The following is a 16,580-nucleotide window of genomic DNA, read 5'->3' as shown; positions in this document are numbered from 1 at the left end:
TTGTGATGTGATTTTCAGTTGACAGAAGTGACAAAATGGCCTCCCCCAGAGATGGTTAAAAACAGGTGGATTAACTTATTCCACCAACGCAACATTTATCAGAATGCCTAGCTTCAACTGCTGGGCTTGAAGAGAACATATTCTTGAAAAAGAAATATGTTTGTGTTGACTTTCCCTTTAAACAATATTTTGAGACAAAGGTACATATCTTCTCGAATGGATGGATTAATTAAAAATAATTCATGTTCACCTGCTGACATTTATTTGATTTAAAAAGATAGAATTTTTTAATCAAATAAATGCGGTCGGATTTCTTGGATGTTCTTATAACTTCACAAGTTTTATTTTCATAAAAAATTGGGAAAAAATATTTCAATAAACACTGCAAATTCATTTCATTGACGTACAATATCAATAACAAAGGCAGTCATTGCAGATTCTTTCAGGAATAATATATTAACATACAAAGGAAAAGAAAAAGTAAATGGAATACAATTTAATACTGTAAATACATTAATTATGAGGCAAGTATTGTTTTAAAACCCTCTAAATGAATATTCATCAAAACTTGGCAAGAATCTTGTTCAGTTAAATACAATTGAAATAGAAATTATTTTTTTAAATTTACACTGACGGAATACACGGATGGAATATCGTTAATAAAATACAGTACAGCGGTTTAATTATGTTACATAATTTGCTTGGATTAAAAAAAAAGTGATCATGTTCTTTTATGTTCTATATGACGTTCAGCACAGCATGCAGTTCTCACGTTTTTTTCCTCAATGTATTTCAAACATGAGCCGTGAACCATAAAACAAATTAAGAGTCACACTTCCCTTTCAGTTTTACAGAAGTTGCGCTGGAGACCTCGACCGGGTTTTAACGGGGGGGGGGTCTTGGCAGTGACCGAGTTAACTGTCGATGACGTAGCGCGTAGCGAGCGCGTCCCATGCGTCAACCCGGAAGTGATGTGTAGTCAGCAGACTGTGGGCGGGGAACACAAGCAAAACAACGTCTTCGGCGGCGGCCTTCTGCTCCTCTTGACGAGCACAACTTGAGAGACGAACGAGCCGAACCGCCGAGGAGGAGCATGTGGATCCACCCGGAGGAGGTTCTGCTGGCCGGCCCACTCTGGGTGTCCGAACGGGCCAACCCGTTCTTTATCCTACAGCGGCGGCGGGGCCACGGCCGCGGAGGGGGGCTCTCCGGTCCGTCATCTTCCTACTCCTCATTATTATTCGTATCAGTCTCATTCTCATTATTCTAATTCTCCTTCGATTTTCTTTTTTACTTTTATTCTACGTCTTGTACTTCTTGTCCTTGTTCTCCCTTTTCTATTTTGGCAAAGTCAAACAAGTCATGTCCACATTCGTGCAAGTGTAGTGAAGATGGACTTTGGAAGAGGAACACAGCGGCGACTGTTTGTTTATTTATTTATTTGTTTGTTTGTGTGTGCGCGCGCGCGTGCTCGGCGTTTGTTGAATAAATGAGTGTAAGCGAGAATGGACGTCGTGACGTCTGCAGCCATGTTGGACGTGCGTGCTAATGGACCGGGGGTTGAATGTCCACTCAACCTCTTGGTACCAACATAAAAAGTTTGGGATATCATCTTAGGAAGAGGTTCGTCTGCTCTTGCAACGAGCAAGTACAAATCGGATGTGAAGTTCATAAAAAGTTTGGGATATCATCTTAGGAAGAGGTTCTCCTGCTCTTGCAACGGGCAAGTACAAATCGGATGTGAAGTTGGTACCAAGAGGTGCTTATGTTAGCACCAAGAGGTTCTTGTGTTGGTATCAAGAACACAAGAAAGAGAAGAACTTGTGTTGTTGTGACGCGGAAGGTGTTGCGTGCAGGTCTGCTGGTGGGGACTCTGGATGTGGTGCTGGACTCCAGTGCCAGGGTGGCCCCCTACAGGATCCTCCTCCAGACGGCCGACTCGCAGATCTTCTGGAACGTGGCCTGCGGTGAGTCCCGACCCCCCGACCAGACGGACGCGCCCGACCCCAACTGGCATTTGACCCAGGGCTGCTTCTCGCAGGTTCCTCGCGCAAGGAGATCACGGAGCACTGGGATTGGCTGGAGGCCAACCTGCTGCAGACCGTCGCCGCCTTCGACAACGACTCAGACGTCACCACCTTCGTCAAGGGCAAGATATCTGTATGTGGCCGCCGCTCCCTCTGTCCGTATATTGCCAGCGGGCTGCCGTTTGTCCATATGTGCATTAGCACAACATGGCTTAGGCCAGGCAGCCAGCCCACTGTTTGTCTAATGTGCACTAACTTTGACAGGGGGCCTGTAAAATAGGAATATACTGACATAATAGCAATGAAAAAAACACAAATGAAAAAAAAAAAAAAGTGCCAGCTTTTTCTGCTGTGCGCACGGTGGCCTCCTAGGGGCAGTGTGGTGCCATTCATGCATGGACTTACTACACTTCAGAATGAGATAATACAAGAAGTAAGTTGCGATTGAATTTGATAGATTTAACTGCAGTTTGGGAACAATTTGTACCTTTGAGAAGTGTTACATTAACTTTGTAAATGTGTTTCCACAGCATTTGTGTGTGAATATTCATTATTTGAAGGAATATCACTCCTGAAAATTGATGCGATTTTTTCCGGCTGCAACGGCAGCTTTGAGTAAGTCTAGTTTGTTCAAAAATTGTTCAATAGGAAGTCAATCAATCAATCAATCAATCAATCAATCAATCACCTTTTATTTATATAGCACATTTCATACATAAAAATGCAACTCAAAGTGCTTTAAAACATTCAAAGCAAAACATAGATAATTAGAAAAAAAAAAAATCCTTTCATGTGCAACTGGTGTCAGGCTGTCAGGAACAGCGTGATGTCATTTTTGCCTGTGAAACTGACTTTGAAAAGTAGTACCAACGAGCTCATTTAGCTGCGAGTCACTAGACGTAGGGGTGTACCAAAAAAACAGTTAGAACCAGAAAACCGTTTTTTGATCTAAAAAGTGCGAGTGCATGGAATCGAAACAAATCGTTCCACTTTGAAATGTATCGAGATACGTATCGGATCGTCTTTTTTTGGAGCGATATATCTTAGAAAGCATTGGCACACTTAGAGTACTGACAAATTCATTCAAATGTGTGTAAAATAACAAAAAATAATTGCATCATACACTGTCGAACTGAGCCATACTATATCGAATTGTAATTTCACGGAGTCAAAGCGAATCGTTCTGTTTTCAAATTGAACCGTCCTTGAATCGCTTTGCACCTAACATTATTATTGCACCTAACAAGTGCCATATGTCAGTGTCGGTGTAATTAATTCAAGGATTTTAAAAAAAAATTTTTTTTTAGCATCCTTAATTCGAGATTGAACATGATTTCTTGATGACATTTTTTCGATGTTGGCGGCAACCGTTTGTGACGGCAATATAAACTGGCCCCAACTACACTCTGGGAGACGAGTTGAGGCAGCCGCGTAAACGTTCAAGCGGGCGTATGAGCGGACTTGCCCTTTGTGCCCGGGCGCAGGGCCTGATCGCGGAGGAGAAGAGGGCGACGGCGGGCGACGGGCAGGAGGAGGATTGCGGCAAGTTCCAGGAAGCCCAGCTGAAGATGCGCAAACTGTTCGGGATGCCCGAGGAGGAGAAGTTGGTCAACTATTACTCGTGCAGCTACTGGAAAGGCCGCGTGCCGCGGCAGGGCTGGCTCTACCTGTCCGTCAATCACCTCTGCTTCTACTCCTTCCTGCTGGGCAAGGAAGGTACGACCCCGGCGCTCGGACCTTCGGCTTGCTGCCTTGCTTCCGGCGACCTCTCATGCCGCCACCGCCAGCTCCTCGTCTTGCTAGCCGCTGTGATTTGCGCACGAAGGGATTTTTTTCTCCTGCTAGCGTAATCTCGCCATGTTGGTTGGACTTTGTCACAGTGACTCTGGTGGTCCAGTGGACGGAAGTGACCCAACTGGAGAAGAACGCCACCCTGCTGTTCCCGGAGAGCGTTCGTGTGAGAACTCGCACGGGGGAGCACTTCTTCTCCGTGTTCCTCAACATCAACGACACCTTCAAGCTGATGGAGCAGCTGGCCAACATGGCCATGCGCCAGCTGCTGGACAACGAGGCTTTCGCCGCCGACCGCTCGCTGCCCAAGCCCTGCAAGACCCTCAAGAACGTCTCAGTCCTCAAGAGGTCCGCCGAGTCCCCCTTTCCCGATTGCGCCTTTTACAAGCGCTGTAGTGGCCCGTGCCGTTTCTGTTCGTTACCCTGTTAGTAGCAACGTGACGAGTGGCGGCCATCTTTGAATGAGTGCTTCAAACGCCTCAAAGTCCTCCATGACAAATGAATTCCCAATCGATGACGGGGCTACGCGAGCTCTTCTACGATGTTTTACATTTGCGCTATTTCCGCGTAGTCAGTTTTTTTACGGCAAGTGACGTTTGAAACGTAGCGTCAGTTTTGCCGCTGTGAATTTGACCTTTTGGCACCGTACGAGCTTATTGGTGGATGTTTTGAACTGAAACCGCACAGCCAATGAGTGAAGGCCTCGGTCCCAAGTAGGCGATGCGTTGAGAAAGAATCAAGTTACACTGTTTTACTCCAATTCGACAGCGTTTTTTGGACCAGATTTTCGACAGGTAGTATCACACAAAAACTTGCTCAAAAGGGAAAGTTTCCCCCCCCCCCACACACAAAAGACTCCCTTTCCCTGCAACCCAGCGTCCATTGCCCAAAATTCTTGCTGCCTTGTACTCAGTTTGAAGTGGTCATTCCAAACTTGTCATTTTGGGGAATTCTTGTCACATTATTGTGAATCGAGACTGCGTGAATGGAGTTTGCCGTCATTTCCTCAGTTCCGAGTCCCTAATCCAGCGGTAGGGAACTCCGGTTCGTCGAGAGCCACATTCCGCCTGTTTGAGATGTCCCTTTAGTCCAACACACCCGATTAAAACGATCAGCTCATCAGCAAGCCGCAAACCATTTGAATTAGTTCTGTTGAGCTAGGGAGATATCTCAAACAGGCAGGATATGGCTCTCGACGAACCGGAGTTCCCTACCTCTGCCATAATCACTACAAAGGGAATTTGAGTGGAGGAACTATCTAGGTCCACTAATCACTTATTCATTGACTGCTGCGTCAGTTTGGCTGATGTGAAAATCGCTCAATAAGCACGGCATCAAAGTCACCGCTATCCCGGTATCACTTTTGACTGACATGGCAGTATTTCTTGCCTCCAATATGGAAGTACGACTTTATGCCAATGATCTCAGTATTGGCATTATGGAGGTATTCTCTTGACGCCGCTTTGGCCGTATCTCTTGATAGCATTTTCCCAGTACGCGGACACGTGGGTCCATGTCTGGCGGTCGAGGCCCCAAGCGGGGTGGAGCACTGATCATCATGTGATGTTTTGCGGGCAGGGATCTGGACGCGCGGGCCAAGAACGAGCGTTACCGGAGCACCTTCCGCCTGACGCAGGACGAGCGTCTGGACGGACACACGGACTGCACGCTGTGGACGCCCTTTGCCAAGATGCACGTGGTGGGCCAGCTCTTCATCTCCAACAACTACATCTGCTTCCGCAGTCGAGAAGAAGACCTGTGCCAGCTCATCATCCCGCTCAGAGAGGTCTCACTCACGCTCAGGACACTTGAGTGTCCACCCCCCCCCCCCCCCCCCCCCCCTCAAAAAAGACCAAGTTCTACTTCTCTGCTAGCCATTTTTTTTTTGTCAAAAAGGTGTTCTATGCAGGCCCTCTAGTTGAAACACGACATTCTGATTAATATAGCGTTTGTGGAATATGAGTTAAGCCGCAAAATCGACTCGTTTTTAGTTATCTCAAGGGGCGGCCATTTTGTCACTTCTATCGACTGAAAATGACATCATAGTTGCTCGGGGCTCAGGTAACGACCAATCACGACTCACCTGTTTTGTGAAGCTGAGCCATGATTTGTCATTACCTGAGGCACTATGATGTTATTTTCAGTCGACAGAAGTGACAAAATGGCCGCCCCCATGGCTAAAAACGGGTGGATTAACTTTTATTCTACAAACACAATATTAAACAGAATGCCTTTTTTTTTTTCAATTCATGGGCCTGCATAGAACATATTCTTAAAAGAAATATGCTCGGGTTGACTTCCGCTTTAATGACCTTTTTGAAATACAGGTAATACCTTGACTTACGAGTGCCCCATCGTAACATTTTTACAAGTTACCCGTTGTCGCTAGGCCCTTTTTTTTTTTTTTTTTTTTTTTTATTTGCTTTGTCATGCGAGCCAAAATTGGAGTTTGGGGCGAGCTTTTGCTAGCGCTCAAGCAAAATGGAAAATGGAGCAAAAAAGTCATTGCCTGCAGGTCCACAGAAAATATTCTGTCTTGCATCGTTATACACGGTCAGCCAAAATAATGTATACACACATCAGCAAAAGAGGATGACGTTTTTGAATAGCGAATGTGTCAACCAATGAATGCAAGTTTCCTTTGGTGTCTGCAAGAGGTGCTCAAAAGCTTGCAGACATTTCTTTGCACGGCGAACAACCGCTTGGCTAACGTTGGCCAACGCGTCCGACAGGATTGTTTCACGTGTTCAACTCCGCCATAGCTTCCCCCGGAAGGATGTTGTGTATCGCAGGAAAGCCACTACGTTGGTGACCTTTTGACAAGCAATGGAAAGCGCACGCGCAGCAGTCCCATCGGACACTTTGGCCAACCTTACCCAAGCGGTCGGAAGCCGGGATTCGAACCGGCGACCCTTGGGTCACTGGATGAGCCGCAGATACTAGCCGTTAGCATTTAGCAGCCGATTCAATCCGGGACATCGTCACGGCAAGTTTTACCAGCCTGTTGGACGGGAATATGTGTGATTGTGGGTGAACGGTTCTCCAGGTTCGATCGGAAACGTTTGCGAATCGGTGGCATGAATGGAATGTGCTTGCTGACTGGCTTCCTTGCCCTGACGCTTGGCCTGCCAGGTGTCCATTGTGGAGAAGGCGGATAGCAGCAGCGTTCTGCCGTGTCCTGTGTCCATCAGCACCAAGAACAAAATGAACTTCCTGTTTGCCAACCTCAAAGATCGAGACTTCCTGGTCCAGCGTATCTCCGACTTCCTGCAGAGGACGCCGGACAGCTCGTGGGGGGACGTCAGTCCTCTGGCGGCCATGGTGAGACGTCCGATTGACCTCAATCCTTTGCAGGAGTCCAGCTTGAAGATCACTTGATGTTCTTGCAATAGCCGTCTCATATCCAAGTATGCGATCTTTAAGAATCATCTTTTTTTTTTGGCCCAGTCTCTGAAAACACACGAGGAATTTGTTTCCTGTATTTGAGCCACGCTAGAGTCACAGTAACAAGCAGCTTTCACAAACGAGGCATTCGGAGTTATTTTGCCTTTGTGGAAGATAAGTAGAAAAATGCAGTCGTTTTTAGCCATCTCTGGGGGCGGCCATTTTGTCTTCTGTCGACTGAAAATGACATCACAACTGCTCATAACGACCAATCAGGGCTCAGCCGTGATTGGTCGTCGCCTGAGCACTTGCGATGTCATTTTCAGTCGACAAGAAGTGACAAAATGGCCGCCCCCAGAGACGGCTAAAAACGGGTGGAGTAACTTATTCCATAAACGCAATATTTCTCAGGATGCCTTGTTTCAACTAGTAGGCTTGCATAGAACATATTCTTGAAAAAAAAATTTGTTTGGGTTGACATCCGCTTTAAGTACATAATGTAAGGGCTGGAGGACTGAACTTGGCATCTTGTGTCGAAATGAATTGAGGAGCTTCGCGAAGTGCTTTGCTGGCATATCTTGGTAATTGTGAACTTTTGAATGGGGGGGGGGTGTGATTCTCAATTACTGGCCGATTTTTGCTTTCCACGGCACGACTCGGTCCCTGACTCTCCGTCCCCCGCCAATAGCTTAGAAAGGAACGAAATCATCCAAGTTTGTACAAAAAGTGAACATGCAGCACCTGGAAGCGCACCGCACCGGTGGATTCTTTTCTCCCTGGAAGATGGTCTTCTCTGACTTGGTCGTCCTCTGATTTTGCTCTTTGGTGCCTATTCACCTAAGTTCCTTCCACCGCACTTACTCTTGGATCCTGATGTCACCAGGAGGTCTTTGTGAACGTTGTCCTTTTTGTGCCACCGCCAGGCATCCCCCGGCGCGCCCCGGGAGCGCCACTACCACCCCGACGTGCCCACGGCCACACAAGGTCTTCTGCAGCTTTACCGCAAAGACGCTCCCGAGGACCTGGGACCCAAAGCTGTGAGTCCCAACAACCACTGGAACACCTCTACACACACACACAGCAAAACGCAGTGTGGATTTCTACTTGATGGATTCATTCAAGTTGATTTGTTGGCTTGGCCGTCCGTTTCCACGGTGGCAAGCTGATGTGCAGCAGTCATGGCTGCCAACAGAGACGGGCTACTTTTCTCAAGCACGGTGTATGTTGACAATTTGGCTACTGTTCTGACACCTCTCCAGACTGTTTTTTCAAAATATTGTAATGTTGAATTCTGGCTAGGAAACCGACGTAACCAACGGAATCATTTTGTTGTTGTTTTGAGAATGATGACAAAGGAGCCCACCGCTAATTGTATGTAATACCCCTCCATACCATCGGCGGCGGTAGTCACCATTTCTCACGCTTAGAAAAATCCAACTTCAAAGCCATTGGCCGGGGGCGGATTATAACAACGTAAACGATACCTTCGGCTCTATTCTTCGCTCACGATGAACTCCCACGCAAAGTCAACCATCACGTTCTTGACACGGTATTGTGAAATACTTCAATTGTCAACCCTCGCTCTTGTACTTGGAAGAAGATTAAGGCGTGCTCACTGTTTTTCCGCATTTGTCACTTCCCGTTGGTGCTCCGCGCGCTGATTTGCTCGCTAGCAGCCAATCCGAGTGACCAAATGCCACGACTGGCGACGGCGATTCAAAATGCGTAAACGCCCCCAAGACGCTTACAGACGGGTTACGACACTACGGCGGTGGCCACTGCGCCAATCAGACGGCGTCGGTTTGGTCCATCGGGGCCTTTAGACGCGGCCGGCGCTTAAAAGTGGCTCCGAACTACCTGGTCCTGGTGTCGCCATCATGGTTTTTGAAGGCGCTAAACATTTAGTCCACTTGCATTGATCAAGCCATTCAGTGCACGGCGCCTATTTTGAACATCAGCTGAAATCGTTCCCGCCAGGGACGTCTCGAACGCGATAAACAAATCTCCGAGTCTGGACGTGTACTTTGCCACCTTCGCGGCCATCGAACTAAACTAGCGCCGTTTGCTTGCGCTCGCGCCACGTCACGTGACCTGGTGGCTGCGCGTGCGTCAGATGAAGGAGAAGATGAAGGAGGAGGCGTGGAACATCCATTTCTCGGAGTTTGGGCGCGGAGTCTGCATGTACAGGACATCCAGAACCCGAGAACTGGTCCTCGGCGGCATTCCCGAGAAGCTTCGAGGAGAACTCTGGTTGCTCTTCTCAGGTCGGCCCTCACCCGCCTCCTCTTCTTTGCTTCTTGTGGCGTTCTTTTTTTTTTTTTTTCCCTCTCTGACTTTGTCTTCCTCCTCTACTAGTTCTTGCACTTCTTATTTCTCTTCTACGACTTTCTATGCATTTTTGCTCCTTTTCCTCCCCTGTTCCTCGTCCTTCTCCACTTACCTCGCCCCTCCACTTTTCTTTTTCTCTTCAACTCCGCTACTTCGCCCCGCCCCGCGTCCGTAGGAGCGCAGAACCAGATGTCGATGCACGCGGGCTACTACGGCGACCTGGTGGAGCGGGCGGCGGGCATGTGCTCTTTGGCCACGGAGGAGATCGAGCGGGACCTCCACCGCTCCATGCCCGAGCACCGAGCCTTCCAGAACGAGACGGGCATCGCCGCCCTGCGCCGCGTCCTCACCGCCTACGCCCACAGGAACCCGGGCATCGGCTACTGCCAGGTGGGTGGAGCCTCCGCGCGCGTGGGCGGACAGCCGCGTGACTGACGGCGCCCCCATCGCCACGCCCCCTCGCCCCCCGTAGGCCATGAACATCGTGACGTCGGTGCTGCTGCTGTACTGCACCGAGGAGGAGGCCTTCTGGCTGTTGGTGGCGCTGTGCGAACGCATGCTGCCGGACTACTACAACACCAGGGTCGTGGGTACGCCGCCAAAGCCGTCACGTCGCTAGACGTTGCGAATTTCTTGAACTCTACCAATAGGGCAGGTTATTGCCGCCAGTGGCACTTGACCTGATATCCCAAGCGTTGCCTAATCCAAATACTTGAGTATGCCAGTAAAAATATTTGGCCATGTCCCAGTATTGATCCTAATACCTAAGTGTCCTCGTAGTAAGCAAGCAAGCGGATATTTTCCTTCATCCAGGTCATTTCGTTCTCGAGCATTAACTTGAACGCCAGCGGGCTGCTGTGTTTATTTCACTTTCCATATTCCACACTCTTAAAAGAGATGAGTAAAAAATAACAGCATTTTGGGTCAAAAATGGAGCGAGCCACTACTTGGGTCAATTTGACCCACTTTCTTGCATTGTTTTTTGGGTTTGTTTTGTAAAAAAAAAAACTACACATGTTTGGGTTGTTTTTGCAGAAACCACCCCAGACAGTTGGATCAAAGTTGACCCAAGTATTGGATCGCTCCATTTTTGACCCCAAATGCTGTTCTTTTTAACCCAACTGTTTTTAGAGTGCAGTATTCAGCCCGGATTTCGCAGTTAAAGCAGAAGTCAAGCCAAACCTATTTTTTTCAAGAATATGTTCCCAGCAGGCCCACTAGTTGAAACACGGCGTTCTGATAAACATTGCGTTTCTCTGGCGGCGGCCATTTTGTCATCTGTCGACTGAAAATGACATCACAACTGCTCACCGCGACCAATCGCGGCTGACCTGTTTTCTGAATCTCAGCCGTGATCGGTCGAGCAGGTGTGATGTCATTTTCAGCCGACAGAAGACAAAATGGCCGCCCCCAGAGATGGCTAAAAACGAGTGGATTAACACTCGTTCCACAAAGGCAATATCTATCAGAACGCCCTGTTTCAACTAGTGGACTTGCATAGAACATATTCTCGGGAAAAAAAAAAAAAATGTTTGCGTTGACTTCCGCTTTAATTCTTGATGCTAATGCAAAAGTAGCTCCGAATCACTTCCCGGAAGTTATCCTAGTATCTTCTTCTCCCGAAAGTTGAGCGTCCCAGCGTGCGCCCTTGCGACTGAACCGTGTTGCTTTTTGCAGGCGCTCTGGTGGACCAGGGGGTCTTTGAAGAGCTGACCCGGGCCTTCCTGCCCCTGTTGTACGAGCACATGCAGGACCTGGGCGTGATCTCCACCATCAGCCTGTCGTGGTTCCTCACCCTCTTCCTGTCCGTCATGCCCTTTGACAGCGCCGTGCTCCTGGTCGACTGCTTCTTCTACGAGGGCATCAAAGTCATCTTCCAGGTACGGCCGCAGCCGACGGCAAGGCGGTTGCCGCTCACGCACCCCCCCCCACCCCCCGTACCGCCTGCAGGTGGCGCTGGCCGTGCTCCACGACAACATGGACGCCTTGTTGGCCTGCGGCGATGAGGGCGAAGCCATGACCGTCCTGGGAAGGTAGCAGTCGCCATTGAGCGCCGTCCCGTCCGCCGGTCGTGACGCGCGTGTGCGTGTGCGTGCGCAGGTACCTGGACCACGTGGTGAACAAGCAGATCGCCACGCCGCCCGTCCCCCACCTGCACGCCCTCCTCACCGGCGGAGACGAGCCGCCGCCCGAGATCGACATCTTCGACCTCATCAAGTCCTCCTATGAGGTCAGATCGGGATGATGATGATGATGATGATGATGATGTTAAATGGGCCTCCTCAAGGCACACGTTTTTGGGCGGGGGGAGACGGTCGAAGGAGTCTCTCCGGCCATCGAGCAGAGCCTGTCAATCAACTCCCGCGGCATTGAATTAGCAGTCACCGAGATAATCCGGCCTTGGGGTAGCCGATGTTGGTAGAGCAGACGTTCGAGGAAAAGATCCAGCAGAAGTTTGGATGGAAGTTAACGAAATGCAAATTGCTGCTGCTCACTGTTTCCCTCGGTCTGAATGTTGAGAAGATGCAAACGGTCGGCTCAGGTGAACTTGAGATGGTCACGCAGGCCACGTAGGCGGAGCTTCCAAAACCCCAGCAATGAATCCAAACCAACAACAAGCGCAAGTTTGCGCGGAGCTCCGACTAACCGCCGGCCGCTTGGCTGACTTGTGCCAGCAGAAGTTCGGCGCCCTTCGCTCCGACGTCATCGAGCAGATGAGGTTCAAGCAGAGGTTAAAGGTCATCCAGTCGCTGGAGGACACCGCCAAACGCAGCGTGGTGAGCCAGGTCTCAAGGTAACGGGCTAAGGCTAGCAGGCTAACAGGTTGAGGACGTGCGCAGGTGCGAGCCATGATGACCGAGTCGGCGTTCGGCATCGAGGAGCTGGAGGAGCTCTACTGCCTCTTTAAGGTGGGAGCCGTGGAGGGCGGGCGCTCGGCAGCCCCGCTTTGACGGCCTGCGCCCGTTTCAGGCCCAGCACATGAGCAGCCGCTACTGGGGCTCCGGCGGCTTGGCGGCCGAGCGCCACGACCCCAGCCTGCCCTACCTGGAGCAGTACCGCATCGACGCCGGTCAGTTCTCGCAGCTTTTCTGTCTGTCGGCCGCCTGGCGCTGCGCCGGCCACGCGCCCGTCCTGGCCGGCCGACTCTTCAGGACGCTGGACCGCGACCGCGACGGCCTGGTCAACTTCAAGGAGTTCGTCACGGCGCTCAGTGAGTCGGCCAACGTCGCCCGCGTGTGCGTGACCTGCCGTCGCAATCGCTCTTTGCGCCTCTGTTTGCAGGCGGGATGTACCACGGCGACATGACGGACAAGCTCAAGCTGCTCTACAAGCTCCACCTGCCGCCCGGTAACGCCGCCCGCCTCTCGATATATGCGTGGATGTGCGTTTTTAAGTAGGTGAGTGTGAGCGAGGGTTTTACGGAGCCCCTAAGGTGACGTGGAAGTAAAAAAAAACAAAAAACAAAACTCTGCGTTCCCTCGCAAAGATTCGCATTTTGTTTTAAATGCGTGTTTATGTACTTCCGGGTCAGTTCAGCAGCTAGCCCAGCCTAGCCTCTAATGCGCGGCTGTTTGAGAGACAACAGTACGTCACAGACGGACAAACCGCGCTTAATATCCAAAATTGATTTTAGGTCTTTGTATTACAAGCGAATTTCAAAGCCATTCCATTAAACCCACCCGCGGCTGAAAACGCTCCTTTTGTTGCTTTTGTTTACCCGGAAAATTTCCCGTAAGCGCATAAACACGCGTTTTTAAAAATGCGTTCCCTCGCAAAAAACTTTGCGTTATGTCGCAATTTTTGCGAGGGAATGCAAATCTTTCCGAGGGACCGCAAACTTTTCTGCGAGGCAACGCAACGTTTTTTTTTTTTTTTTACTTCCATGTCACATTAGGGGCTCCGTAGGGTTTGGATGTGTGCGAGTAGGTCAATGTGTGTGTTTATGTTTGTAAACAAGTGCGCGTGCGCAAATAGCATGTTGTCCTGTGCTTGCATGGCCAAAAGCACTTTGATGTCATTGTTTGTTTGTTTGTCAGCTCTGTGTCCCGAGGAGGCGGAGTCCGCTCTGGAGGCGGCAAACTTCTTCACCGAGGACACGCCAAAAGGTACGCACACGCGCGTCGGTCACACCAGCGGCGCTGGATTTGATTTGCATGAAGAATTGTCGATGAAAAGGTTCAAGTAGCTTCTGCCTTCAATCCTCTTCCTCTTCTTCTGCTTTTTCTTCTTCCTCCTCCAGAAGCTTCCCTCTTGCCCCCTAAAGACGTTTTGGGACAGCAGCAAGTGGCAGCAGGTTTGGTTGGGATGATGATGATGATGATGATGATGATGATGATGACAATAATAACAATAATGACGATGATGATGATGATGACCTGATCCCTTGATTTTAACCCACCGAAGGGCAAGGGAAAACACATTTTTTTAAAAATCGGAGAAAAAAAAAAAGAAACCTTGAGAAGGGGCCGCAGATGGGGCAACCCTCCTTCCAGGGTGACCAGGCTGCCATGGATGCCGAGTGGGCAACGCTGAGTACAATATGGTGCTGTACAGTGTTGGTTTGACTAATGTAAGAGTCCATTTAACAAACTGAAGCACTGCATGTCGACGCCTTGGGACAAGTGGATCCTCCTCAAAACCGGTCAATGAGGAAATCTCCATCGCAGCGCCTCCTAGGAGGTGGTCCACCTCAAATCTTGTCCCGATCGGCAACAACATTGTCACCTAGACGCTGAAGACGAGACGTGGGAAGAGCAGAGAACAAAAATGACAATGACGACAATAAGACTGTGCATGATGTTAACAACACTAAAGATGACGATGACTGTGATGATGACGATGAAGATGGCGACAATGACAATAACGATGATGACGATGGTTTGCAGGGGAGGAGGCCAACGCCGAGTCTGACGACGGCGGTGAGGAGAAGAAAGGTAACGGCGGTTGTGCCGCCTCCGTTTTACTCAGCAAATTTGTGTGGCGGAGGCGGTGACCCTTGACCTCTGACCCTTGACCTGTAGAGGACTACAGATACTACCTGCGAATGTGGGCGAAGGAGAAAGAGCCCAAGCGGGAATCCATCAAAGATCTTCCTCGAATGAACCAGGTTAGCGCATAGCCGTCGTAGCGGCCGCTCGCATTGATGACGGCCATCCCTTCCGCTTTTTTTTTTTTTTTTTTTTTCTTTTCAACATTTCAAATCCTGGCTCACACCCTTGCTGATGTTGCACAATCCCTCGTTGGATGTTGGCGTTTGCGCGCGCGTAGGAGCAGTTCATCGAACTGTGTAAGACGCTGTACAACATGTTCAGCGAGGAAGAGCGCGACGAGCAGCAGCTGTACCACGCCATCGCCACCGTCGCCAGCCTGCTGCTGCGCATCGGCGAAGTCGGCAAGAAGTTCAACAACGGCGACAAAACGGGAGCCGGGCAGCGGGCCGCCTCGCCCGACGCGGCGGAGGCGCCGCCCGACGTCCGCCTGGAGGAATCCGCCAGCGAGGAGGAGGCCGGAGACGACGCATCGGCGTCGTCGTACTGCACGCTGAGCGACGACGCCTCCTCGGCCGAAGGCGACGAGCGGCCGAGGAGGCGGCGGGGTAGCGCGGCCGACGCCGATTGGTCTGTCACCTTCGAGCAGGTCCTGGCGTCCATGTTGACGGAGCCGGCGCTGGTGGACTACTTTGAGAGGAAAATAGACATCCGGGCCCAGATCGCCGCCCGTCAGGCAGGAAGGGCGGTGGCGCGTCAGAGCAGCTCCGCCTCCTCGGACCGCGAACGGGGCGACCCCTGACCCCTGACCTCTGACCTTCTCACGCGTCCTGGTGTTTCATGTCACTGGCAGCTGCGTGGCCGTAACCACGCTTCCTCTTTCGCACTAAAAGACCTGCAGTAAGGAAGTCCTGCGGGGGTTGGGGAACAACACTTTTGGGGACATTATTTTTACCTAACAAAACATTTTGTCCGGAAGCATACTGCTGACACACAAAAAAGGGAAGAAAAAAATCATGTGAGATTTATTTTTTATCAGGACTTTTTCTTCTCTTTTTTAAGATGTGAGTCACATCTTAATGAGATTTCACGGTTTAATGTGCTAAATTCAGTATTCCGTTCAAACGATTGTCACATGAACATCAGTATCACATTATATCTTGATAAATGTCACATTTTTATGTTTTAATGTGATCCAGAGCACATTTTTGTGAATATGTTTCAGTGTGAAAAGTTTGACTAGCACATTGGGAAAAACAAAACAAAGCAAAGCAATTCCTTCTGGGTCAGCTCAGTAGCTTACTAGCTACTGGATGCAATAGTCTACTACTAGAAAATAATAATAACGATAAGGCCAAGTGTTTCAAAATATTTCCTTTTTCTAAAGAAGACGTGAAATTTATCACGTGTCACTGAACTTTTTTTTCTGGTGTGGCAGCAGAATGTTTTCTTTGTTTTCAGTAAAAACGTTTTGAAGATTTGGGCTTTTCTTTTTTTTTTTCAAATTTTTGCGAGGTTTTATTTTTATTTGAAAAACCATAAATTTTTTGGGGGTGGGGGGTCGAAACAAGAACTTTATCAAAATGTTCAAGCTTTTTCTTATTTCCAATTTGTGTTTCAGAGAAAAAGAACAAACTCAAATCAGCCAAAATGCAATTTGTCTTCTTGGTTTGCAGAGAAGTAAGAAGAAAGTCTTTTAATGTGAAAGAGATGTGATCTTGTTTCCTGTTGGATGGAAATGCTCAATTAATGTTTTACTCTTTAAGCGACTGAAATTTGACAAATAAATGTGGAGCGCTCTATTGTGCATGTGAATCTGCATATGAACGTATGTGGAGCCACTAGCTTTTATTCTTTTGTAAACCTCTGACTTTTTAGTCATCCGCCCTGTCATGATATCTAATGAATAATCAATAAATCAGTATTCAACAGCTTTGTTTTAATCTCATCAATAATTCATTTATGTGAAGACAAATATAATGTGAAAGATTTTTCGCAATAATGAGGAAACTGATAAATATCAAATCATATGAGGAACTATATATGATTCATTTGTGTCCCT

At 49.0% G+C, this 16,580-nt stretch overlaps 1 protein-coding gene across 2 annotated transcripts; it reads left to right on the top strand.

The window, feature by feature from the left end:
- Positions 1–811: 811 nt before the first annotated feature.
- On the top strand, positions 812–16,449 carry tbc1d9b (TBC1 domain family member 9b). Of its 2 annotated transcripts, XM_086019630.1 has the most exons (23): positions 812–1,211; positions 1,857–1,967; positions 2,042–2,160; positions 3,512–3,743; positions 3,908–4,166; positions 5,397–5,604; positions 6,951–7,139; positions 8,126–8,239; positions 9,316–9,466; positions 9,706–9,920; positions 10,003–10,120; positions 11,208–11,410; positions 11,481–11,563; positions 11,631–11,760; positions 12,209–12,307; positions 12,371–12,439; positions 12,501–12,741; positions 12,813–12,878; positions 13,568–13,636; positions 13,771–13,824; positions 14,417–14,464; positions 14,552–14,637; positions 14,799–16,449. In XM_086019630.1, the coding sequence occupies exons 1-23, from the start codon at positions 1,094–1,096 to the stop codon at positions 15,318–15,320; spliced, it is 3,504 nt and encodes a 1,167-aa protein (XP_085875756.1). In that variant the 5' UTR covers positions 812–1,093; the 3' UTR covers positions 15,321–16,449. The 2 variants fall into 2 exon arrangements, with proteins under 2 accessions (XP_085875756.1, XP_085875764.1); XM_086019638.1 differs by lacking the exons at positions 14,552–14,637; positions 14,799–16,449 and having other exon boundaries at positions 13,771–13,848; positions 13,879–14,463.
- Positions 16,450–16,580: the final 131 nt, after the last annotated feature.

The sequence above is a fragment of the Filicampus tigris genome, chromosome 2, assembly GCF_054856515.1.
Source record: "Filicampus tigris isolate MCC_2025a chromosome 2, RoL_Ftig_1.0, whole genome shotgun sequence".
In the NCBI taxonomy this organism is placed as follows: domain Eukaryota; kingdom Metazoa; phylum Chordata; class Actinopteri; order Syngnathiformes; family Syngnathidae; genus Filicampus; species Filicampus tigris.
Note: the sequence above shows the minus strand (reverse complement) of the source record. Positions and strands in the feature narration are given on the sequence as shown.

Bases quoted from the DNA above. Each gene is read 5' to 3' on its own strand.
- tbc1d9b (XM_086019630.1), top strand. From the start codon at position 1,094: ATGTGGATCCACCCGGAGGAGGTTCTGCTGGCCGGCCCACTCTGGGTG. The intron at 10,121-11,207 runs GTACGCCGCCAA...TGCTTTTTGCAG, and splicing joins CTACAACACCAGGGTCGTGG to GCGCTCTGGTGGACCAGGGG. The intron at 11,411-11,480 runs GTACGGCCGCAG...TACCGCCTGCAG, and splicing joins GCATCAAAGTCATCTTCCAG to GTGGCGCTGGCCGTGCTCCA.